The 25,967-nt window shown below is 36.6% G+C and overlaps 1 protein-coding gene across 3 annotated transcripts; it reads right to left on the bottom strand.

The window, feature by feature from the left end:
- On the bottom strand, nucleotides 1-24,862 carry LOC127880891 (uncharacterized). 3 transcript variants are annotated; one of them, XR_008049803.1, is made up of 10 exons: nucleotides 16,694-16,828; nucleotides 14,614-15,667; nucleotides 14,209-14,253; nucleotides 13,701-13,981; nucleotides 12,907-13,083; nucleotides 11,138-11,357; nucleotides 7,877-7,990; nucleotides 6,575-6,684; nucleotides 4,326-4,516; nucleotides 1-3,033 (listed from the first exon to the last, which is right to left on the bottom strand). XR_008049803.1 is itself a non-coding variant. In XM_052428366.1 (10 exons), exons 2-10 carry the CDS (start codon nucleotides 16,826-16,828, stop codon nucleotides 4,379-4,381), a joined length of 2,274 nt encoding a protein of 757 aa, XP_052284326.1. In that variant the 5' UTR covers nucleotides 24,789-24,862; the 3' UTR covers nucleotides 1-4,378. The 3 variants fall into 3 exon arrangements, 2 of the variants coding, with proteins under 2 accessions (XP_052284326.1, XP_052284327.1); XM_052428366.1 differs by adding an exon at nucleotides 24,789-24,862 and having other exon boundaries at nucleotides 1-4,516; XM_052428367.1 differs by lacking the exon at nucleotides 1-3,033 and having other exon boundaries at nucleotides 4,372-4,516; nucleotides 7,827-7,990.
- Nucleotides 24,863-25,967: the final 1,105 nt, after the last annotated feature.

Below are 25,967 nucleotides of genomic sequence, written 5' to 3'. Positions count from 1 at the left end.
GTCCCGCTGTCCCGGAAATCTGTCAAATGTCCCGGAATTTACAAAATCCATATATACATGTACCTTATCTTAGGCTTAACTGCACCTCGAATCTGTGTATATCTGCAGAGTCTCCATGACAATGTCTACCCGAATAGGCAGACTACGCTACGTGTCAAAATCGATCAATTAACAGGGGTCCTGTTATCATATCGATTGTCTCACGTTCGCGGTCAAACCGAAAAGGCGGCATTGTTTAATGTGGTTGTTAATTGACTTTAATCTACTACGTCATTATTTCCCGCTGCGTAAGGGCAAAGGATAGTTGTTCACACATCTGAAGTCCAACATCGCGGAGTAAAAAATTAAAAGCAGTTTATGTTCGCACGTTTAACCGACAAAGAAGTTGTATTGTGAATTGATTTGAGTTGACGATCTAACGGTACTGTATTGTTGTATTTTTTATAATATAAATGTTATAAATGAATAAAAGCGTATCAACAACTACGCGTTACACACCGGTCTTAATAACAATAACGCAGTGACGTCACCATCTATGTTTAGAACGCTTACACTGAAAACACGTGGCTTGTATCTAGTAACGGAAGTAGTTATGTTTAATTTGACGTTAATAGATCAAGTGTATTTCGGATAGGCTTTCGAACTGTTGCAATTAACGATGCGAAACAAAAAAACACGTACCAAAAATGCATATGTCTATAAATATCGCTACATTAAAAATGCATATGTCTATAAATATCGCTACATTTTATACATGTCCCGGAAAATCGGCAAAAGTCCCGGACAATAAAACTCAATGTCCCGGAATTGGTCTGAAAAATTATGGCATGTATGACAAGTGTAATATGCATAAAAAAATAATACACATTATGTTGTTGTTTTTTCTTAAAGTATAAAAACAAAAGACATGAACACAAACAGCAAGGGACGGATATCTAAAAGTATCTCTCGATGTAAACTACAAACAAATCGACTTATGGAGAATTACATATGATAACATTGAATGGTAAGTTATGCAAGGAGTGAATAAAATGTTACACTGGTTAACAATGAATCTGCCTTAAATATTAAAAAACTGAAAATGAAGTGAAAAATGTATCATGGTATATACGTGATTATTTTTTACCATATACTTGTTGTACAGTTGGAATGAATGTTTATTAAATTTTAATATTTACAACTTGGAGAATCAATTTTTATTCAAAATTAAATATTTACAACTTAGGGAATTAATTTTTATTAACTTCGATATTTACAATTTGCTCTCAATAATATGGCTCATTTCTATAATGAAACTTATTGTAGAGCGAGGCTGAGTGTATTACTAAGCATTTTTGTATATGTCCTAGCAAATTAAACACATGCATTCACACAAGTAGGTATCATGATCATTACCTCATGATTATATAATTACATTTTTTAAATTACATAACAATTTCTTTTTTTTTAAATCATTAAAATTTTATTTTTCAATCATCATAAAAATGTCTCAAAGAAATTAACAAAATAGTGATTTTATTATTTTTTATGAAGTTGATACAATTCTGCCAAGTTATTTAAAAATGTCCATGGTTTCATGTCATCAAGCATACTTTTATTTTTTGTTATATCAAGTTCAGGCCGTGATATACACCCCCACTTGAATATGTATTCGTCCTCCAATACAGGGATTCTGGGTGATATATTATTAATTATGGGCCTTCATAGGACCAGGTAACGTAACGGTCCCCCATTGGGTGCCAAATGTCACAGGGTGATAAATTGTGCAGCCAGTCCGGGACTCGCACCAGGGACACCTCCCTTACAGGGCGAGTGCTCTCCCGACTGAGCTTACCGAGCCGCCACACCATTTCTCCCCTAACGTGACCAAGTTCAGACCGAAACATGAATACCTTTATTGCTAATCTAAAATTAAGAAGAAATACAAAATGAATTAGCAATTATTACAATTAAAATGTAATTAATTATTTTAAGAATCAAGATTGTTTTTTTACTGTAACCATGATATTTCTTGTACAAATATCAAATTTCTGGAACAAGCCATTGATCATGTTCAGCAGTGCATGTTCAGAAACCGCCACTTATAAACACTTTATTTTTTTAATTGTTTCGATGAAATAAAATTATAGTGATCGTCATAAAAAGACTTATCTGATAGTGAATAAAACAATGAACATAACATTAAAGTACACACTGAAAAGTGGAAGTATAAAACCTAACTATCATATAAAAATTGTTAAGATGTCCTAACTACCCAACCTCGCTCTACAAACCATCTGAAACAACATTGCAGAAAGAAAAATGTGTTTAACAAATGTGCATCTTTTTGCCAAATACACTTTTCTTTCAATTTTTCATACATAAACAAAGTGGAGATATCAATAATTAACATATAACAGATTCAAACATATGAATTAAATTTTTGATTAATTTTAAAGATATTTGTGTATAAATAGTACAAAGAATATGTGTAATTACAAGTGTGTTCATGTAATATTTTGATAAATATAAAAACAATATTCAAAAGAAGCTAACAAAAACAATCTTCATCATCCAATAACAATATGACCGGGCCACACTAAAAACAAGGTAAATAAATAATATGCTTCAACTAGCACATGTAACATTGAACACAATACATGGTCATTTTAAATTGTCAGTAAAGTCACTTAAATCACGAACACTGTAGTACACATTTCTTATCTAACTCTATATGGAAGACACAGACATTGCATATGTAGCACATCATTAGCAACATAACAAAAGCTCTGTCAGGAAAAGTAACTAACAAATTGACATGGTTTCCCAACTTTGTTCTTTCCTAACCGGAAAGATACTAAAAATTTTGCCTCGGTTTCTCAACCTCGTTCTTTCGAAACCAGAAAGAAACTAACCATTTTTCCATGGTTTTCTAACCTCTTTTTTTCTAAACAGGAAAGTAACTTACAATTTAGCCAGTTTCCCAACCTTTTTCTTTCCAAACAGGAAATAAACAAACAACTTAGCCAGTTTCCCAACCTTGTTCTTTCCAAACTGGAAATAAACAAACAATTTGGCCATTGTTACACAACTTTGTTCTTTAAAAAAATGAGAACGAAACTAACAATATGACAATGATTTCCCACCCTTGTTCTTTGAAAAATAGGAAAGAAGGCAATAATTTGGCAATGGTTACCAACCCTTGTTCTTTTAAATCTTTTTTTACAGCAAGCATGTGAGTTTTGTAAAAAGAACATTGTGGTCCTCCTCAATTCTAATGGCTAGTGAGCCATTTCTAATTTCCATCCATGCCTAGCTTTTCATTCTCAACAGTTATTTCTTTTCTTTTATTTCTTGATTTTTCTTATAATTTAGTTACCCAAGACAAATTTAAATATTATATACTTATCCCTTTACCACTTAGATACGCATGTTGACGCATTTGTAGTCCATCAGAAAATTAAATTTAATGGGACTTTTCTTACTAGATTCAAGTTTTTAAGGTCTTATTTACAAGCCTAAGATAATGATGAGCAGCAAACAGCATAAAACCTAAACAGACTGCGAGATACTCGCAGGCTTTTCTGGTTTTATGCTGGTTTAAAAAGCCATATTCACTTTGCTTCTGATGGGGAAAGGGTTATGAGGTTCATGGAAATGCACAACTACCATTTGAAATATGAAGAGATTGTAATGATAGCCAAGAATAGCAAACAAACGTTATCACAAAGCTTACCTTTATGCATGAATAAATCAAAATATTGTTATGATGAATTCATCAGTTTTCGTGCCTACACGCATTTGTGGCACTATGCTATCAAAGGCTATTGCAATAACCAAAGGGATGTAACTTAATATTCACTTACACTAATTTCATGATTATCAAACTTGGCTGAGATATTAGTAAAAACTGTGAAGTGCAGCTAAAAACTGTTGCGCTTGGAAAGCCCGAATGGCAGTCATCATCAAACTGACTGACTGAGTTAACAAAGCAATATATATATATCCACTTCTTCTTTAGGAAATATAATCATGTAAATACAAAGCCATATAAGTTTGTGTATTGAACTGTTGTTGGCAACTATGCTGTTTCTAAAATGCAACATCATTGGTGTCTATATCAGTCCCCATGACTAATATGCTGTTGCCAGGAAACCATTTTGTTTCCCATTGTTTGCTTGGTAAATTTTGCCAAATTCATAATCTCAAAATATATACATTAATCCCAAATTTCTGATTTTTAGTAAAAAAAACACGTGATTTTTCCCAGCTCAAATCTGCATAAGAACAAATGGCTTGTATACATGAATTTCTATAAGTATCTAAATTGTTCTTCTAATTATTACCCGGTTAACAGTAACTTAAGGTGGTAACTGTGAGCAATAACTCTGTGTGCTGATTATGGGCGTGTTCCGATGCCAGGAAAGAAGAAGAAGTGTGGCATACGCAGGGTGCTCTTGTACTCAGACATCTGACTCATCTGGTCCATGTCAGCGTTGGGACAGTGGGAAACCTTCTTGGAGACCAGCAGGTTCACCTGTACATACAGATATGTAGTCATGGTTACTAGCTAGTTCAACTGTACATACACATACATAGTCATGGTTACTAGCTGGTCTACCTGTACATACACAGATGTAGTCATGGTTACTAGAAGTTCCACAAAGCAAGCCAAAGTCTTGCCATGTTACTTCAGACCAACAAAAACTACATGTATTGTATAGAGCATACTGAGTGTCTATTAAGCTTTCTTCCTTCTGTAGTGCAAGTATCCTCCTCTACAAGTTATATGAAATGAGTCCGTGAGGTAGAAAGTACAAATCCATCCATATTGAACAAAATTGAAATCCATTAAGTGCTTAACAAAGTAAATATTCCTCTATGCTAAACAAAGTTCCAACACGAGTTTAGAAAAAATAAACAGATTTTAAATTTGCAATTATATTTTCTCCTACATAATTTAAGGAGAAATCTGGATAACTTATGATTGAGTATTTATTGAACCTGCAAACATTGTAAATGAAGATTTCATATTTGGCTGAGTTGTTACTGAAACCAATGAAGGTGATTAAAATGTTTGATTTCTAGTAAATAGATTCACAGTTAACTCATCAATGTTTGTTTCAGTAATTAAAACTTGAAAGGTTTCATTTAAGAGTAAGATTTTGAATAACTTTAGGAGACGCTTCTTATGTGCCTCTAATGGTTGACTGCAATCTTATTTCTTGTTTGTCACACTTTTAACAACAGGATTCACATTTTGATTAAATGTATTAATAGTTTTTCGCAAGATCTTTCCAATGACAATTAGAATTGGTTCTTCCCAGGAAAAGGACTCAAGAGTGTCTACATCAGCCCAAGGTCTATTAATAATAAAGCTATTTTATTATCTTGAAACTAAACTTATCAAAACAAAATAGCCAGATTCTGGAAAAACTGGACTTAATGCATGTGTGTACAGAATCATCCAAGACCAGCTTATGCATTCAGCACAGGCTAATCAGGGGCAACACTGATCTGCCTACACTGGATTTTCCTATATAAGAGACCTCCTTTACATGAAAAATTTAATAACAATGGAGAGTGTCATCCCTGATAAGCCAGTCCGAACTGCACAGGCTAATATGGGACGACACTTAACGCACATGCAGGAAACCCAATTGTTTCCCAGAACAACGCTCCAACCATGGACTGCATCCCTATTGGGCATGTACCATGGACTGCATACCCTGTTGGTCATGTAACCATGGACTGCATACCCTGTTGGGCATGCACCATGGACTGCATACCCTGTTGCGCATGTAACCATGGACTGCATACCCTGTTGGGCATGTACCATGGACTGCATCCCTATTGAGCATGAACCATGGACTGCATACCCTGTTGGGCATGTACCATGGACTGCATACCCTGTCGGGCATGTACCATGGACTGCATCCCTATTGGGCATGTACCATGGACTGCATACCCTGTTGGGCATGTACCATGGACTGCATACCCTGTTGGGCATGTACCATGGACTGCATACCCTGTTGGGCATGTACCATGGACTGCATACCCTGTTGGGCATGTACCATGGACTGCGTACCCTGTTGGGCATGTACCATGGACTGCGTACCTTGTTGGGCATGTACCATGGACTGCATACCCTGTTGGGCATGTACTATGGACTGCATACCCTGTTGGGCATGTACCATGGACTGCGTACCCTGTTGGGCATGTACCATGGACTGCATACCCTGTTGGGCATGTACCATGGACTGCGTACCCTGTTGGGCATGTACCATGGACTGCGTACCCTGTTGGGCATGTACCATGGATTGCGTACCCTGTTGGGCATGTACCATGGACTGCATACCCTGTTGGGCATGGCGTACCCTGTTGGGCATAGCGTACCCTGTTGGGCATGGCGTACCCTGTTGGGCATGTAATTGGAAAAATATTATTTGTTTGAGCCTTCATCTGGGAAAACTGGGCTTATCTCATGACATCAAAACATGGACTGCATCCCTATTGAGCATGGAAATGGGAGAAATATTATTTTGTTTAGCCTAGTTCCAAGGAAACTTATGACACCAACTCATGGACGGCGTACCCTGTTGAGCATGGTGCAGACGTCCTCACAGTGGGCGTACTTCATGAACACCTGAACAAGGGCCTCCACATACCAGCTGCCTCGGTCTCGATTCCTCCACGCGTAGTAGCCTGCGCAGGGAGAACTTGTATAATTAATGGGATAAATATTGTCATAAGGTTTCAGCAGAATAAATATTGCTTAAAGGTTTTCTTTATAAGGTTTTCGTGGGAGATATTGTATTGTTATAAGGTTTAAGTGGGAGTAATATTTTTTGCTAATTATATGATTTCAGTGAGAGAAATATTGTCCTATTTAAGGTTTCAATGGGAGAATTATTACTATAAGCTTTCAGAGGGAGAAATATTAGTGTAAGCTTTCATAGGTAAAAAAAATTGTTTTTAGCTTACTTGTGGTTTATAAGGTAATAGTTTTTCACTGTTTCGCAAAACAACTTATTCATGATTTCAGAATTTATACAGTACAACATGTATCATTTTTTAAATGACCTGATTATTTTGTTTTTGATGTAATAACATTAGTGTTCCAAAAAAGTTATCATATCCCCAACCTTCCTGTGTAGGGTAGCATATGAGCATGTCAGACATGGAGGGCACCTACCTTCCTGTGTAGGGTAGCAGATGAGCATGTCAGACATGGAGGGCACCTACCTTCCTGTGTAGGGTAGCAGATGAGCATGTCAGACATGGACGGCACCGCACCTACCTTCCTGTGTAGGGTAGCAGATGAGCATGTCAGACATGGAGGGCACCTACCTTCCTGTGTAGGGTAGCAGATGAGCATGTCAGACATGGAGGGCACCTACCTTCCTGTGTAGGGTAGCAGATGAGCATGTCAGACATGGAGGGCACCTACCTTCCTGTGTAGGGTAGCAGATGAGCATGTCAGACATGGAGGGCACCTACCTTCCTGTGTAGGGTAGCAGATGAGCATGTCAGACATGGAGGGCACCTACCTTCCTGTGTAGGGTAGCAGATGAGCATGTCAGACATGGAGGGCACCTACCTTCCTGTGTAGGGTAGCAGATGAGCATGTCAGACATGGAGGGCACCTACCTTCCTGTGTAGGGTAGCAGATGAGCATGTCAGACATGGAGGGCTACCTTCCTGTGTAGGGTAGCAGATGAGCATGTCAGACATGGACGGCACCTACCTTCCTGTGTAGGGTAGCAGATGAGCATGTCAGACATGGACGGCACCTACCTTCCTGTGTAGGGTAGCAGATGAGCATGTCAGACATGGACGGCACCTACCTTCCTGTGTAGGGTAGCAGATGAGCATGTCAGACATGGAGGGCACCTACCTTCCTGTGTAGGGTAGCAGATGAGCATGTCAGACATGGAGGGCACCTGTCGTACGCGAGGGTCAGAGCCGTCATGTTCATCAGGGTAGTACTGCACACCCCGGTCCAGAGCTCCTGAAGAGCAATTATTAGTCACATATTTCAGCCTCCTTGTGGAAACACTGAAAGTCACATAATTGAGCCTCAGGCTAATCTGGGATGACACTTTACGCACCTTATGAATATGGACAACACCGCCCAGCGCTCCAGAAGTAGGCAATCAAGAGTCGCACAACTATTGTATGAAAGATGACACATTCACCAAGCCATATTGCATTAAATATGTTACAGTTGAACAAGTACATAAAACAAGAGCTGTCAGAGGACAGCGCGCTCGACAATTCAAGTGCTTGACAGTATAACGTAAGCCATCATGGGGAAATTGTTCATATTCAATAATTTATTAGACGATCTTTCAAAAATAAAAAAAGGAAAAAAAAAATTTTGGGGGGCGGGGGTAGGGGTGGTGAGAGGGGGGTATAATTTGGGATGTGGTAATTTATTAGATGATGTTTAAAAAAAAAATTGGGGGGGTAGGGGGGTAGGGGGGGTGAGAGGGGGGTATAATGTGGGGTTTGGTAATTTATTAGATGATGTTTAAAAAAAAAAAAAAAAAAAGGGGGGGGGGTTCGTGGAGGGGGGGGGGAGGGAGGATTCTGGGTAGGGGCGTGGGGTATTGTTTGGATGGAATCCATTGTGGTATTCAGGTAAGTGTTGTTTTGTCAAAGTAATAATAAAATGTGATCATAAATAAAGAAGTTATGGCAATTTAAGCAAAATGTTCAATTATCTTAGTGTTAAAGGGGCCATTATTATGTCAAATTGCTTGATACAGTGGTCTGCTCTTGTTTATAGGATGGGGTCATGTTGGTAAACAAGTATGCAACATATAAAAGCAATATGTCAAAGGATATAGGAAATATTTGGGGTAGTACGCAAACTTTAACATAGATTTATCAATAATATGCATATTCTAAGTATAAAAGGGGCAATAATTATGACAAAATGCTTGATAGAGTTGTCTGCTCTTGTTTATAGGTTGGGCTGATGTTGGGTAACAAGTATGCAAAATATGAAAGCAATATGTCAAGGGGCAATGAAAATAAATGGGGTCATACCAAAACTTTAACATTTGCTGCATATTCTAAGTGGAAAAGGGGCCATAATTATGAAAAAATGCTTGATAGAGTTGTCTGCTCTTGTTTATAGGTTGGGGTCATGTTGGTAAACAAGTATGCAAAATATGAAAGCAAAATGTCAAGGGACAATGAAAATAATTGGGGTAAAAGGAAAACTTTAACACTTTGCACGCTAACGCTAACACTAACGCTAACTGAAACGCCGACACCGGGGTGAGTAGGATAGCTCCACTATATATATTTCATATATAATAGTCGAGCTAAAAATTCTAGGCTTGACATCACTATCAATTGATTTTGAGGTGGGCAATTAAAAGTAATATTTCATTATAAAATGTAACAGAGGCAGGGACATTAGCAGGGGTCCAAAAACAATTATGTTCTGAAAAGTTCTCTTTAAAAAAACATTAAAAACACATGGCAACATTGGCCATAGTGTAGTTTATATCCCTGGAAGGGCATAACTGCATTCCCACTCCAATGAGGATGCTCTTTTTTTTAGGGGATTTTTTATGGATTTGTTAAATATTTGCTGGAGGGAATAGAGCTCAATTTAGGCTCCCAAAATGGACAATAATTATGCCCTGCTTGGTAAACACTAACAACAATTCTGTTGGGCTGCATAGAACTGAACTGCTCCACCAGGTTTGCAAGTACATTGTATAAAATTACAGTAACAGGCATAAGTCGTATAAAAGTGTGATAGTAAAACACAGTAATGTTCAGCAGCGTAGTACTGGACCACATAAGAGTGCTACAGAAGTAGAAAATATCAACAAATAAGTATTTTAATTTATCACAATTCATTTTTTTCAAACATGCTATTCCTACTTTGAGTCGGTACACAAACAAGATGTGTTTGTGAAACACAATGTCCCCCTATATGATGTTTGACCTTGAAGGATGACCTTGACCCCTATATGATGTTTGACCTTGAAGGATGACCTTGACCTTGACCCTTCACCACTCAAAATGTGCACCTCCATGAGATACACATGCATTTCAAATATAAAATTGCTAGCTTCATATATTACAGAAGTGACATTACATGAGCAATTTTGACCCATATATTTGACCTTGAAGGATGACCTTGACCTTGACCTTTCACCACTCAAAATGTGCAGCTCCATGAGATGCACATGCATGCCAAATATCAAGTTGCTATCTTTAATATTGCAAAAGTATTCATAAAATAAGCGATTTGGGCCACATATATTTGACCTCTGACCTTGAAGGATGACCTTGACCTTGACCTTTCACCACTCAAAATGTGCAGCTCTATGAGATACACATGCATGCCAAATATCAAGTTGCTATCTTCAATATTGCAAAAGTACTCATAAAATGAGCGATTTTGGCCACATATATTTGACATCATGACATTGAAGGATGACCTTGACCTTGACCTTTCACCACTCAAAATGTGTAGCTCCAAGAGATACACATGCATGCCAAATATCAAGTTGCTATCTTGAATATTGAAATACTGCAAAAGTGTACATTAAATGACCGATTTTGACCCATATATTTGACCTTTGACCTTGAAGGATGACCTTGACCTTTCACCACTCAAAATGTGCAGCTCCATGAGATACATATGCATGCCAAATATCAAGTTGCTATCTTCAATATTGCAAAAGTTATTGCAAATGTTAAAGTTTGCGCAAACCAACCAACCAACCAACAGACCAACCAACAGACAGGGCAAAAACAATATGTCCCCCACTACTATAGTGGGGGACATAAAAATGGACTTACCAACCAAATAGTTAAACACCAATCAAACAGCATCTTAGCAATACGAGTCTTTTGGAAAAGGGGATTAATGCATGTGCATGAAATGTCACCCCAGACACTTTTGTGCAGTCCACACAGGCTAATCAGGGATGAAACTTTCACTAGGATGGAATTAATCATTTGAACGCTGTCTATATGAAAATCCAGTGTAGACAGAAAGTGTTGGCTTTTTTAACCTTTAACACACATGCATTAGCCACAGTTATCTCAGAATGCAGCTCATACGTTTCGAACCATAATGAGGAGGAAGACAAAATAATTTTACACATAAAGAAGCCCCACACACCTCCCCTGCAAGCCTGCACAATGAACATCTTGGGTTTGCCTCTAAGGTCCGGACAGCACGTATTGTCAAACAGCGAGAAGACTGCGTCCAGCTCAAACTTCTTGCCATCTGCGCCAAAGATGTACCCCTCCTCTCCGTGACTGAGTATGCACACAACGGTGCAGTCTGACGTGCGGTGACCAGCGTGCTGTGAGAAGTCCTGTAGCTTCTTGACTATCTCCTACAGGAACAATACATTGCAAATGGTAAGACTATCTCTTATAGAAACAACACATTGCAATTCAGCCTGGTTCAGGTAAAATTGGACTTTATGCATTTTAGTAAACCAAAGTACTGTCCCAGATTGGCAGTCCACAGTCCGTACAGGTACAACACTTTTTGCTTAAACTTGATATTTCCTCAGAAGAGAAGTTCCTTTAAACAAAAAATTCCATACAAGTGAAATTGATTAGCCTGTCTTTGCTGACTTCACTGGCTAATCTGGGACGAAACTTTTCAAACATGAATTTAGCCTAGTTTTCATGGAATGAGGCTCGATTTGTAAGTTGTCTTTTTCCTCATTTACAATGTATTCATCATTGTGATGATATCAATACTTAATACCTAATAATAAGTTTTAAAGGGGGTGGATGGATTTAATTTCCATGTGTTACGGTTCAGGCCTTTTTCTACCTTTCTGAAGGGAATGAAGATCAGACCATTTCAAGAAGGAAAACTACAATGTAGCTTTTATCATATTTATTTACAACATTTGAGATATTTTCATAGAAAAAAAAAAACAAATGATAGCTCGGAACGTTTTTTCCAAAAAGGTTCAAAAGTTTGTTTCATACTGATTTATAATATCAATTTAGTGTAATGATACCAATAATTAATCATGAGATGAAGGAGGTATTGTTCAGATACATTGTAACAATTGGAGCATATTCCCAATGATAAACAAGAGTGAAAACTTGTCCCTTTATCAAGGTTACAGTGATCCAGTGTGTGGAAACAAAACACTAGAGTTAAAAAGTGGACAACTACTAGAGTTAGACAGTGGACAACTAATAGAGTTATATAGTGGACAACTACTAGAGATAGAAAGTGGACAACAACTAAAGTTAGAGTGGACAACTACTAGAGTTAGAGATAGGAGAAAGTAAGAGTGGACAACTACTAGAGTAAGAGATAGGAGAACTGCTAGAGATAGAGAGTGGACAACTACTAGAGTTAGAGTTGACAACTACTAGGGTTAAAAAGTGGAAAACTACTTGAGATAAACAGTGGACAACTACTAGAGATAGAGCGAGGACAACTACTAAAGTTAGAGAGTGGACAACTACTCGAGTTAGAGCGTGGACAACTACTAGTTAGAGAGTGGACAGCTACTAGAGTTAGAGAGTGGACAACATCTTAAAGTTAGAGAGTGGACAACTACTAGAGTTAGAGAGTGGACAGCTACTAGAGTTAGAGAGTGGACAGCTACTAAAGTAAGAGAGTGGACAACAACTGAAGTTAGGGAGTGGACAACGACTAGTGTTAGCGAGTGGACAACTACTTGAGTTAAAGAGTGGACAACTTCTTGAGTTAGTTAGTGGACAACTACTAGAGTTAGAGAAGGGAAAACAACTTGTTAGAGGGTGTGCAACTACTAGAGTTAAAGGGTGGACAACTACTAGTTAGAGAGGACAATTACTAGAGATAGAGAGTGGACAAATACTAGAGTTAGACAGCGGACAACTACTAGAGTTAGAGAGTGGACAACTATTTTCAGTTTTCTATATTACCAGTGCAGTCAGGCCATCTTCGTCATTGTAGACAGTGACATCAAAGTGCAGCTGACACAGGAGATTGTGCAGGTTGTCCCGGTCGATGTCTGTCCCTCGACGATCAGTCTTCCCCACCACCCTGTTCACATTGAGAACAAGGGCCTTACCACGAGGGATCCTGGCCATCTGATAGGCCTGCATATATCAACAGATCACACGTAATACACAGCTTTGGAAACCCATCTCATATGTCGGTACAAACAACGCTGATCCTTTTCATGTACTATTGGTTATTTTATTTAGATAATACAGTAATAGTAGATATGGTATGTGATTGCAGGGCTTTGAAATTGCGCAGCCTTGTTTGTACCCACAGATTTATGGGGTTTAAAAAATCTAGCTCCATCCAGAGTTTTTATTCAATGATCTGAAGTTATCAAATTTATCAAAACTATCAAAAGTCTAAAAATTGTAAGTTGTTAAAGTTTAAACCAGTCTTATAATCATATTTCAGCTTTAAAAATGTTCTTGCTCTCAAGTAAGACTTTAAATACATTGTAATTGAGCTTGCTTAGACAAACTTTTTCTGGTCAACAAACTACAAAATGTACATCTAAACATACTAGATATTATTCTCATGTTTTTTATTTTCTGACATATTTTTGTTTGTCCATTTTGAATAGCATGCATAAGAAATTATCTAATATTACCAATATAAGTTTAATTAAGTGTGCAGCACCATAATATTTTGCTTATTTTTTGTACAGCTTCTTACACACATTACCTTCAATAAGGTAACTTATCACACATACCTTCTTGTAGTTATGAAGATAGAATTGCCTCGAGCTTAATTCAACGTGAACCGTAATCGGTCCATCAGTGAGGTCAATTTCTGGGTCATCCATCACCCCTAGCAATGCAGCCCCGTCCTGTTTTGAGTCACTTTCTACGTACACCTTTGGTTGAGATGTCATTCGCTTGGTTTCCGATATGATACTGATTGGCTCTTGGTTATCAATGACTTTAAGTCTGTTGTTTTGACTTAATACTACAGCTCTAGGCACACTGTCAACATCTTCACAAAAACGTTTATCTGAAATTAGAAATAAGCAGATTTTGTATTTTGGCTTTTGTTTTAAACTAAATAATACCTGCATAAGATGATGGTTTGATAAATAAGCCTATTCAACTTTACAACATACAACCTGCAAATCCTAAATCGATGCTTTATGATTTCTTTTAACTTGCCTTCAATTACATTACATTTGAAATAAATATATTACCATCATTATAAACTGAAGTAATTTAAAATGTCCTTACTGTCAGGTTCCCCACAGTCTGGGAGTGGTCTTTTATTCATAGTATCTGAAATGAAAATATACACATGCATTTTATTCATATAATATAATCATTTAAAGTAGTTTTATTCAAATATGAGTACATTTTATTTACATATTATGTGAACATGATTCATAACTAATAATATTGTAGAAATTTGACCAACACAAGTACATAACAGAGCCTCAATATTTTTAAGTGTAACAAATTATAAGCAACTCAAAATACTTCTGTCTAAAACACTGATAGACAAGCACCTTACAAGTTCCTCTATGCATTAGTATGCAAAATAGCCTAAAATTACTTAAACATCTGCAATTAGTTCACCTGTTTAAACTTATGGAAGAAACATTAATGTTCTTTTTTCAAATATGTCTGAACACCCACCAACACTGTCATTCCTCAACAGCCTGGGCATTTCCCTGCTGGCCCCTTGTTCTGGTAACTCCTCCTGTTGTAGATCCAGACAACTTGAAACTGGAAGCACTCTCTCCACATGTCGATGCAATGTTACCATTTCCCGCTGGCCATTGTGGAGATTTTCCTTTGTCTCTATGTACCTTGTTGGAGATTCTAAGAATTCTCGCACCAGAAAAGGCTTCATTTGAGTCGATAAAAGATCTGTTTGTGCTTGGATTGATATGTTATCACTATTTGAGTCTGAGTGCGCGTTAAGAAAACTGGATTTCTGGGAAGCACTATTTACATTACTGAACACATATTGTGGCTGAGCAAGGAGTTCATAATCTTTGGAAGACATCTGACAGAGATCTGGTCTTTTGGGTATGGAATCTTTCACTACAAATGCACCATGCTGTCTTTCAAAGCATTCCTTTTCGTTATAAAGCTGTAATTTACTTGGCGATATAAACGAGCCTTGACTTAACTTGGGTCTGTTAACACTAAGCCCATATGGCTCTTTTACATACTGGTACCCAGATTGTCCCATCAGAACGGTCGTAATGGACCTTGACACACCAGACGGATCAAGAAGACTATTTTTATAAATAAACCTAGCCTCATGTTCACTATCAACACCACTTCTACCACTAAACTGTTCTCTACGGTTAGCGTCAACATAAACCAGTTCTCCCGGCTCCAAATTCCTCCGGTATGATTCCTGTGTATAATCTTCATGAACAGTTACTGGCAAAGCCTCGCGATCTGAGGAACTTTCACTTGAGCTTGGCCCAGATAGATTACACATGCCAGTGCTTTTGCTATTAACTGTCTCCTGTACAGGGGTTGCAGCCCCTTTATCATTCTGCTGGGAGCCAGCATTCTCAGGACTCAGCTCAGACTCTGGGGTGAGGTACAGGGACACGACCTCAGACTGTTTGTCGGCTATAAGAGCCTGGCAAAATAGACTAAAGGCTTTGGACCCACACTGGGGCAGAATGTCCAACAACTCCTCTGCTTGCTGGTCTAGTGTGCGGCCATTCTGAAATCAAAATAATACATTTGTTTATCAACTCCTCGTTGAATAGGTAAAGCCCTCACTCCTCGCTTTTAGGAAAAAAGCGACATTATGGGGATTCGGTGAAGGGGGATTTCCATTTTCTAATGAATAATTATCATGTCCAATGTTTAAAAAAAGTTCTGTTTCAAAATCAATTATTAATACTAAGACACAATGGGGATTACATTAAACTGTGCTTCCTGGGAACTTTATGAACTTTATGAAAATAAACGTTAATTTCTAATAACTATTGCATCTAAATCGTCCAGATTACTTATTTAAATTCTCTTTGCCTGCCTTTGCCTGCTACATTTTCTATTGCATTTTAGCAGACAATATTTAAATGCATATTACCCACAAATAACAAAAGGAAACTCTCATTGTTTACCTTGTAAAAGCATTTGTTGCTAATGGTCATCAATTGTGATTATTGTATTGTACGATCGAATGTTGTATTGTTGTATGTCTTGGCCATAATTAAATTCAAATAGATTGTGAATGGCCAAAGGCAAATATGCCGATTCGCCAATAAATGATGATGATGATTAATGAGGGCCAGTTAATATCACATGTTAACAACAGACTTTTTCATTGGCATGTGATAAACAGGGCCCACCTCCTGCAAGTGACTCCAAAGTTACACACCACTCCCCATCACAATTTATCACAAACATGATTTATAGCGGACAAGTATTAAAAACGAATCTGAAAATGACCAACGCAATATTACTTAAAAATTATTTGTTTAAAAACCAGTAAACAGCGAATTTAAGTGCTGACAAAATAATTGGGGTTTTTTAATGATGAAATTTTGGGCTGATGAAAATAAATGATTTCACTGCATATTCTTAATTGTATAGGATTTGTTAGCAAAATAAACAACACACAGTGACACATTACCCAATATATTGTCAAAACTTTGCCATTTTTCCAATCCAAAGGGCACCTTCTCCATACCAAAAATGTGAAGAAAAAAAACACTGTTGTACTAGATTAGGGTATACAAACCTTGATCTCTCTATACATGCGTGGGTCAATGACCTTCCTGGCCATTAGCTGGGACAGAAGGCCGCCCCGCATGTTCATGTTCTCCACAAGGTTGACACGCTGGACCAGCAATAAGTCCTTGTGGACCTCCTCCATCTGTAAGAATTCTTGAGCATACTCAATATTTTCCAGAATTTGCTTTTAACAATGGAATATACAGGATAATCTGGCAATTTAATAAGAGATGGGAAAAGAAGTAAGTTTGCAGTACTTGAGTCCGGTTGATATGGATGCATTGGGGAATTGATAGAGTCGGTATTATGAGTATCAATGTGTGAAAAAAAGTGTTAATCAGTTACATAAATCTTGTTATCCATGACTTTATTTGGTGCGTTATAACTCTTCAAGAATAAAGCTCGTTATAACTCTTCAAGAATAAAGCTATAATGTCCTGTGAAAAACACTGCTTGTTCCATTGGGAATGGGGCAAAATACCGTCACAGAATTTGAATAAAAAATACTCTGAATTACAACAGTGTTAAATTGCAACAAATATAATAATATATATTTATATATAAATATTTATATATAATAAAAAACTAATAATGCATGCATGACGTCATTAGGAGAGCAGAGTACTTTATGTAAACAAAATTATCCATATCAGGAAACGCTGGATATCAGGGAATAATGGGAGGAAATGACAACCCCTTTTCAGCACAAATATCAGAAATGGAAGTGATAGGAAATGTCGGTCTCAGGTCGTTTCGCCCTTAATTCCGTTCGCCCTCTGTCACCCCGAGTCGTTTCGCCCGGGTCGTTTCGCCTCGGGTCGTTTCGCCCTTACAAATGTGTTGTTTCGCCCTTATTTAATTCTTATGTAATATTAGGCTTTTGTAAATGATTCTTTCGCTTCGAATAGTATTTGTTAAACATATATGGAAAATTCAGATTTTTAATACAAATTTGATTATTAATTGCAATTTTAATTTAGTACTTGTTTATCATATATGGGAAATTAAGATTATTTAATTATTACAAATTTGATGTTTGCTCAATTATCTGTTTGATTTTAATTGCAATTAATTAACGGAAACATTATGATTCATTGTGTTACAAACGTAAAGTATTACGATTAATTAGTTTGGCAGTGGTATGATGCTTTGATTTGCCAATTAAAATAATTTCGGGACCAATTTAACAATTATCAAACACACTTAGATCGGAAGACGTGTGATCAGATGATTGACTAATTACTAGCACAAAAACATCAAAAGGAGACATTATAAAGGCGTTATATTGTTTTTATAAACTTTAAGCCAGTTTGCATCTTTTGATTCCAAGATATTAGCCGATATAGTGTATATAAAAAGCAACTTGGCTATGGCATCGTCATTCGTGATTTTATATTTCGACACGTTCTTATGGCAGACAAATTGTGTATTTCGTGTGATCAGATAGTGACACCTCGCCAACATGCCATCACATGCGATTTATGTGACAGATGGCAACATCGGACATGTGATACAGGTATGAGATGCTTATATATTTTATTATACATGTATTCTGCATGTTGTCGTTGCTGTCCACATGTCATTATTTTCCCTTTCAATATTTAAATGAATATTTCTGTTAATGTCTGCCGTATATAATGTAATCAGGGAAATAGAATAGACTAATTATGTATAAATAAAATGACATATATTCCGATATAACATGTAATTCCATGCTGAACATTTCCTTGCATTGAAAGCGTAAAGGTGTTCACATTTTTGTCTGCAGTTAATGATATTTACTGTAATAAGCGTTAGGCTTTTACATAATTTGCCCCATCATTACGAGTATACCTGGATACCTGGACTGTTGGGCCGTAATTTAGCTATGCTGTAGTGGCCCCTCTGATAAATGGTCTCTTCTTTAGAATCTTTCTCTGATATGTACTAATTTTATTAAAACTTCTCTAGAGTGCGCTTAGTAAAATTAATTATTAATCTAACTTCATTTACAGACGGGTTAAACTTAATGTTCCATTTCTCAGAATTTAGCAACGATTTAAATTGATAAACACTTGTGGCAGCTATTGTTGATTCTTCCAAACTGTTCCAGTAATGAATTGATATTTCACACCAGACACTCTCATTAAATCCTGATCATCAAACGTAGTCACATTAGTAGCTTTCAAATATTTTCTTATTAAAAACAATACACCTCTGTTCCCATTGGAAGTAGGACTTAAGACATCATAGTCTGTAAACTTCAGATCATTTATACTCAGTTTTTCATTAGCTGACTTAAAAAACCTCACAAATTCCAAATATATCTGGATGTAACATGTCTAAAAATGCCTCAAGTTCTGCAACTTTATTCGATAACGAATCAACTTTTGTAAAGCACAATTTCAAAATGTATCTGTATCTTCAGATGAACCCTTTAACAAGGGACAAAATTGTCACAAAACCAGGTTTTAATTGTGAAAAAAAATCTGATTAAAGGAGACAACTCAAACTGAACTTTTGAAATGAACAAAAAAAATTAACCCCCTTTGTAAGTTTGTTTCAAAATAAATCTATTTTAAGTTGTGGTGACCTTGACATTGGAGATATTGACGTGATTCTTTCGTGCGACACACCGTCCCATGATGGTGAACAAATGTGCCAAATAATTGTAAAATCTCACAATGAATGACATAGTTATGGCCCAGACAAGCTCATTTATTGCCAATTTTGACCTTTGAACTCAAAGTGTGACCTTGACCTTGGAGATATCGACGTAATTATTTCGCGCGACACACCGTCCAATGATGGTGAACAAATGTGCCAAATGATTTTAAAATATGACAATGAACGACATAGTTATGGCCCGGACTAGCTTGTTCCGCCCGCCCGCCAGCCAGCCCGCCCACATTCGCCAATCTAATAACCAGTTTTTTCCTTCGGAAAACCTGGTTAACAAATTATTTGAACACCCTGCATAATCCACACTTCCATTTGAACGACTTAATAACTGAACATTTTGAACATGATTAACAATATTTTGAACATTTTGAACGCGATTAACTGTGATTTGAACATGTTTAACTGTTAACATATTTTATATTACAATCACTGTGAACCAAACCATTTAATAACCGTCCCTGGACCCTTGAGGGGCGGGGAGAGTAGTCCCTGTTGCACCAGCTGGCAAGTTAATTGCTTGTCTGGGTTGAAGTTCAACGATCTTATCCCGCCGGATAGCCCATATTTTCCCTGGAAAGTCTTTTTTCGTAGCCTCTAGTGTTTTCTTCAGTATAATATTGTTTTCTCTCTGCTTCTGAGTGAGGTCTCTCCCTATTCCGACCTTTGAAAGTCTACCTATGTCCTTTAGCTTATACGCATTCCTTAGTATTTCTCCCCTCTTGATGCGACTCTCAATGGATAGCCTTATGGGGCGTATTTTCGTACTATTTGGGAAGAGACGACCTAATCTTGTTACGTTCTCTAATTGTGATGGATCCAAATCTATTCCAATGCTACCCATAGTAATTCAATGTCCCTTTCCTTTGAACTTCCATTCTCCGCTTCTTTAAGATTAAAGAATATCATGTTGTTAGCTCTCAACTCCTCTTCCCTCTTGTCTAAAAATACCTCACTAACCTTTTCGCTGATCACTTCCGGTAGCTTGAGCTTCATTTCCGCCACATCCTTCATTACATACTTATCTCGGACGCCTGATTTGACAACTTCCCATTAACGTCTTTTAATCCACAGTATACTTTTTTGACCTCTTCCTCTAGTTGATCCTGCCTTTTTGACACTAAAGTGAGCATTTTGAGTAGCTTTTGAGAAGCTCCTCTACAACGTTTGCAATACCACTGGATGCTATTGTCCGATTTGGTTAGAAATTTATAATCATCCATGGGAACATGTTGACAATTAATATGGTGCCACTTTTCACAAACACAACCCACCAATGCCTTATCATCTGAGCAAACCTCCTTCTTGCAGTCCTCACAGTTATTACAATTAGATTTCTTGGGCGGCATTATGGTCTCGGACACGCACAGTTATTCGGACACACGAGGCTATTCACAAAAACTGATTTCAAATGGTTAGCACAAATAAATTTGGTAACGGACACAAATCACTATGTTGTAATAATGTTTAACTCCAACGATAACTCAAATTTGTCACACATAACAATTGATGATCGCGGATATTTTAAAACAAAATATAAAAAAATTTGCTCTCAAGAAAAACTGCCATACCCTTCGCGCATACGCACTCTGATAGTGTATATCAGGGTCTTCTGTTTAGGTATATCATACAGGGAGTATCACCAGGCCCGTAAATCACAGCTCGAACTGCATTTTATATGCAGACCGTGCCATCGTCAGACCATCGATCCAGAGCCTTTGGAAGAAACTGGAAATACGGAGCCTACGCAAGACTCACTTAGTGAAATTGACTTATCATAAACACGGAAATGCGATGTTCTTACTGTTGCACAAGATTACTTATGAATATAATTAAATATAATTGATGTTAATGTGCATGTATAAAAATATCAAATCATGAATTATTATACATTATAATTTGTTAAATATTTCAGGGTGGCACCACAAGCTGAATACTACGGTGAGATATGGTGGCTGTCCCATCTACGTCCTTGTACCCACCTTGATGACAGAGGCCAAGATTGTCGCTATCACAGTAGCTGCAGACTACCTGGACCGAGATGTCGCGACCAAATACTCGAAGTTGGAGGAGAAGATCCAATCACTCTGGGACAAGTACATGGAAAACGAAGTAACCACATCCCATTTCTTAAAGGCCGTCTCCAGAATGTACGGACCGTCCGACAACATAACGACCCCGGAGGTTGTGGATGATGTTATCACAGAATGAAGTCTGTAGTTTGGTGTACTGTGAACAGTTGTTTTCTGTTGTCAACTTATTGTGTGTGTGTGTGTGCTACGACACTGTAGTGTGTGTTGTATTTAGACATGTGTATTAATAAATATAAAATGAAGTCTGTATTTTGGTGTGATGCGCTCATTTGTTTTCTGTTATGTAAAATAAAATGTATGTCAACTGTGTATGTCAACTGTTTGTGTATGTGTGCTAGGGACACTGTATTGAATGTTTTGTTGAGACATGTGTATTCCGTAAAGTATGTTATCACTTTGAAGCTATCAAAATATATGCAATATAAATAACTTGTTAGTTTGTTTTATTTCAAAGCGTCTCTAGCATTGCAACAGATAAGATTTTGGGTCAATTATTTTCACTGCAAGCTTTTTGTTACAATTAGTTTTTTGGGCGCGCACGCCGTTAATGAAAGTGTCCTTACCCGTCCTCGTTTGACAGAGAACATTTTCCCGAACTTATTTTGGCGGAAGTCACTTTTTTATATTGACACCGGCCCAAAACGGTTTTTATATGAACTAACTAAAATATTACGGCCGCACTAAATGTTACAATACACTAATCATAATCATAAAATGAACCTTATCTGTTGCCCTGCGATATACCTGAAGCAAAGACAAAAGAAACATTATAAAGATAACAAAATACTGTATTAAAAAAATTAATACTCTAGTTGTAACAAGCTAAAGATAAATCCGTATAAAAACAAGGGCGAAACGACCCGGCATTTAGGGCGAAACGACCCAGGGCAATGGGGAATCAGGGCGAAACGACTCGGGGGGAACAGGATTTAGGGCGAAACGACCGGGATTCGGAAATGTCCATAAATCACTGCCACCATTCCCACAATAATGAAAAAATAATGTATTGAGGGCATCACACATTTTCATACAGGAAGCATTCCCCTGCTGCAGCTAAATGAAGACATTTAAGCATTAAACAAGAAATCAAATAAACACCACGCCATATGGGTTATGGAGGTTTCGGTAAATGACAAGTTCGGTAAATTGATTTATATAGTAAAAGCCGTGGAGGTTTCGGTAAATTGATTTTATATAGGAGGTATACCTATAACGAGGTGTTAATGACACATATTATCGGCTTACAATAACATTAGGGGCATTTATTTGCAAACTGTGGATTAATTGTGATGTACATTAATTGAGTTGTTTGGCACTAATTAAATTATCTGTTTAAATGTACGGACTTGATTTTATCAAATTAGAGATGTTTGCAAAGTGTTATTATTAATTATCCAGGCTTGCAACCTATTAATATTCTAATCGATGGAGGTAAATTATATATCAAAAGTTTATCTTTAGGTCATGATCGTTTTGTATTTTATATGTGTTTTTAAACAATTAGTTGATAAAAACGCACGAACAACGACTTGGAAGGTAACTATAATACAATTAGCATTATTAATTTATAAGTAAGAAACAATTCACAGTTTCACATTGGATATTATTCGTATATTAATATTATACTTTCATAGTATACAAAATCGGTAGTAAGCATTTGTTTCATACGACTGTTATTAAAAACTGATAAAAAATGACATAATCATGTTATTAAGTACAAACATATGTTTTTATTATAATTACAGGATGGCATAGACGCATCAACGCACGAGCGTGTTCAGCCAACCTTGGTCTTTACAAGTTGGCCAACCTTCTCAGAGAGGAATCTGAGACAGTTGATCTACATATATGGCTGGTGAGCCAGCACCTTCTCACGAAGATCAGACGGAAGAAGTATGTTACGATACACGGCAGACTACATCAAGCATGGGATGACTACGAAGAGGAGAAGCTGACAACCACTGAACTTCTGAGGATCATCAGCCACATCAATGCCCTGGGACCATCCACAGCGGTCCACCACATGCTCGACGACGACGAGTCTTGAACGATGAACGACTGATATGGTTGAAATGTAACATTAAATTGAACAGTGTCGTACATGTATCTCATTTGTATTAGAAATGTAATTAAATTAAATCAGCATGCGGAAAATCTGAATGATAATAATGTGTCGTATTAATATTGTAGTGTGTCAAAAATGTATGTTATTAATATGTGATTACTCCCTCATTTTTTTAAATGACATGAAATATTTAAATATATATATTGTATCCATGTTTTACTTGTTGCTTATTTATAATATATGGCAAATAAAACGGATTACAAAGTAAATCAGTTATTTTTTTTTTATTGAACCGATTTGTTTAGGCAAAAAATGATATCAGTTATTTTGGCCGTAAAACCCATAGTTCCAGTACAGTAGCCAGGTGCCTGTGTATTTAGTTGATAAGATAATGATCATCACAGCAGCTTGCTATTACACGGTGTATTAATTCTGCTGGCGTTGTGTTAGATGTCATTTTTATCAGTTTTCAATTATGTGTATCTCTTCGCTTAACTCATTTATTACTTTTTATTAATTACGTACACGTATTAATTTTATATATTGTTTTTTCTTGTGTTTTTCTCAACCAGAAAGAAATAATAAAACATATAAATAAATATAAAATTCAACATGAAATCATTTTTATTCAATCATATTTTACAAGAAACTTTTAAAAATAGCATTAAACTTAATTGAAGAGCTTACATTGATTCCGCCATAAATCATTACTTCTTATTACTATTATGTTACTATTATGTTATTTTAATAAAAGCACCAATTAAAAAAAACAGTATTGCGTTATTTAAATCGTAAAATTAACCAAAAATTTCATAACAGAATTCGTTTTTCAGAGGTAGCTCATTCATTTCCCTTAATTCTTTACCTTAGGCATAGCATTAATTACTCAACTCAAAATTAATCCACAGTTTGCAAATAAATGCCCCTAATGTTATTGTAAGCCGCTAATAGGTGTCATTAACACCTCGTTGTAGGTATACCTCTTCTATAAAATCAATTTACCGAAACCTCCACGGCTTTTACTATATAAATCAATTTACCGAACTTGTCATTTACCGAAACCTCCAGCACCCCGCCATATAATTACAGCCTATTCAGGCTATTGTATAGTATTTAAGTTAAAAAATTCAAAAGTTTATTATTCTTATTTAGTTGTTAGACTTATATTCGACATAGATTTCAAGTGAATTATGCAAAAAAATAACCACGTTACAAACTTATTATAAAAGTTTGTTCCGTAAACATATGCAAGCCATCTAAATTCAACAAATTATTGGAAACTTTACCTATTTTGTTTTGTTTGCTTAACACAGGAAGTTGATTTTCTTGTTGTAACATGCGACAACGATGGTTTCAGTGGCCAATCATTTCAAGACTTGCGGCGCATATAAAGCAGGAAACCAGTACCACACACGTAATCTTCGTTTCAAGACAATTTCGGCTAAATCGGATTTATTAGAGTCGTACGAGTTGAGTAAGTAAGCACGCATACATTTAGTTTCAATATTAGTAATATATTACAGACTACATTTGTATGACCGTCATCATTTTAGTTCTTACAATTATTTTCTTAAATTGAAACTGTTTGGAGCGAAAACTCTATGAGGCGAGTGGAGTTAGGAATGAAAGTTTATACGACGCATCAACCCGCCAAAATTAACTCGACGCGGTAAATGAAGGTAGCATTAAAAAAAGCGTTAGACAGCTAACCTTTAAAAACATTAATTAAATATGAATAAAAACGTTTTTTTTTTAAAGATAAATAACTTGAAATGTTATTGTTTTATGTTGTGCTTTTTTTAGCATATAAAAATTGTAAAATTGTATAGATCTAGTCATGTTAGAACTTCAAACTGAGCTTTTCCTGTTTTAGAAATTTTTGTTAGAAATAAAAATATGCTGTATATCCACATCTAATTCAATATTGTATTAAGTTTATTTATAAAGCAAACATATGCCGTATAAACGCGTCAACTTAAATGTTATATTAAATTTATGAATACGAACACGAAATCAATATTATTTCAGACATGGTCCGTGTGGTCCGCCATTCTGGTCCGTAGGATTCGCAATTCTAGTCCGTATGGTTCATGGACAGTATCGTCCGCACATAAGAAATAAAGAACAATTAGAGATTAATTGCATGAATTTTCTTTATAAACTTTACAGGTTCTAGTAATAATGACGGGTCCAACAACTTCTTTGGGTCGGTTAGGCTAGTCGACATTTCCATACGTTTCGGGTTCGTTAGAGATTGCCGTGGCGTAGTGGATATGGTGTACGCATAGCGATCGAATGATCTGGGGTTCAGGCCACAATGTAGGGGTTTTCTTTAGATCTCCTCCTAAGACACCGAGAACTTGTTCTACCCAGACCAAAGACACGTATTATATAGTCATTGTGTTGATGCTCCAGATCGTGCAAATGGTTTGAAATGTTAGTACCGTAACAACAATTGTGTTCCG

This window comes from Dreissena polymorpha, chromosome 5, assembly GCF_020536995.1.
Source record: "Dreissena polymorpha isolate Duluth1 chromosome 5, UMN_Dpol_1.0, whole genome shotgun sequence".
Classification (NCBI taxonomy): domain Eukaryota; kingdom Metazoa; phylum Mollusca; class Bivalvia; order Myida; family Dreissenidae; genus Dreissena; species Dreissena polymorpha.
This window is presented reverse-complemented; position numbering and strand designations above follow the sequence as displayed.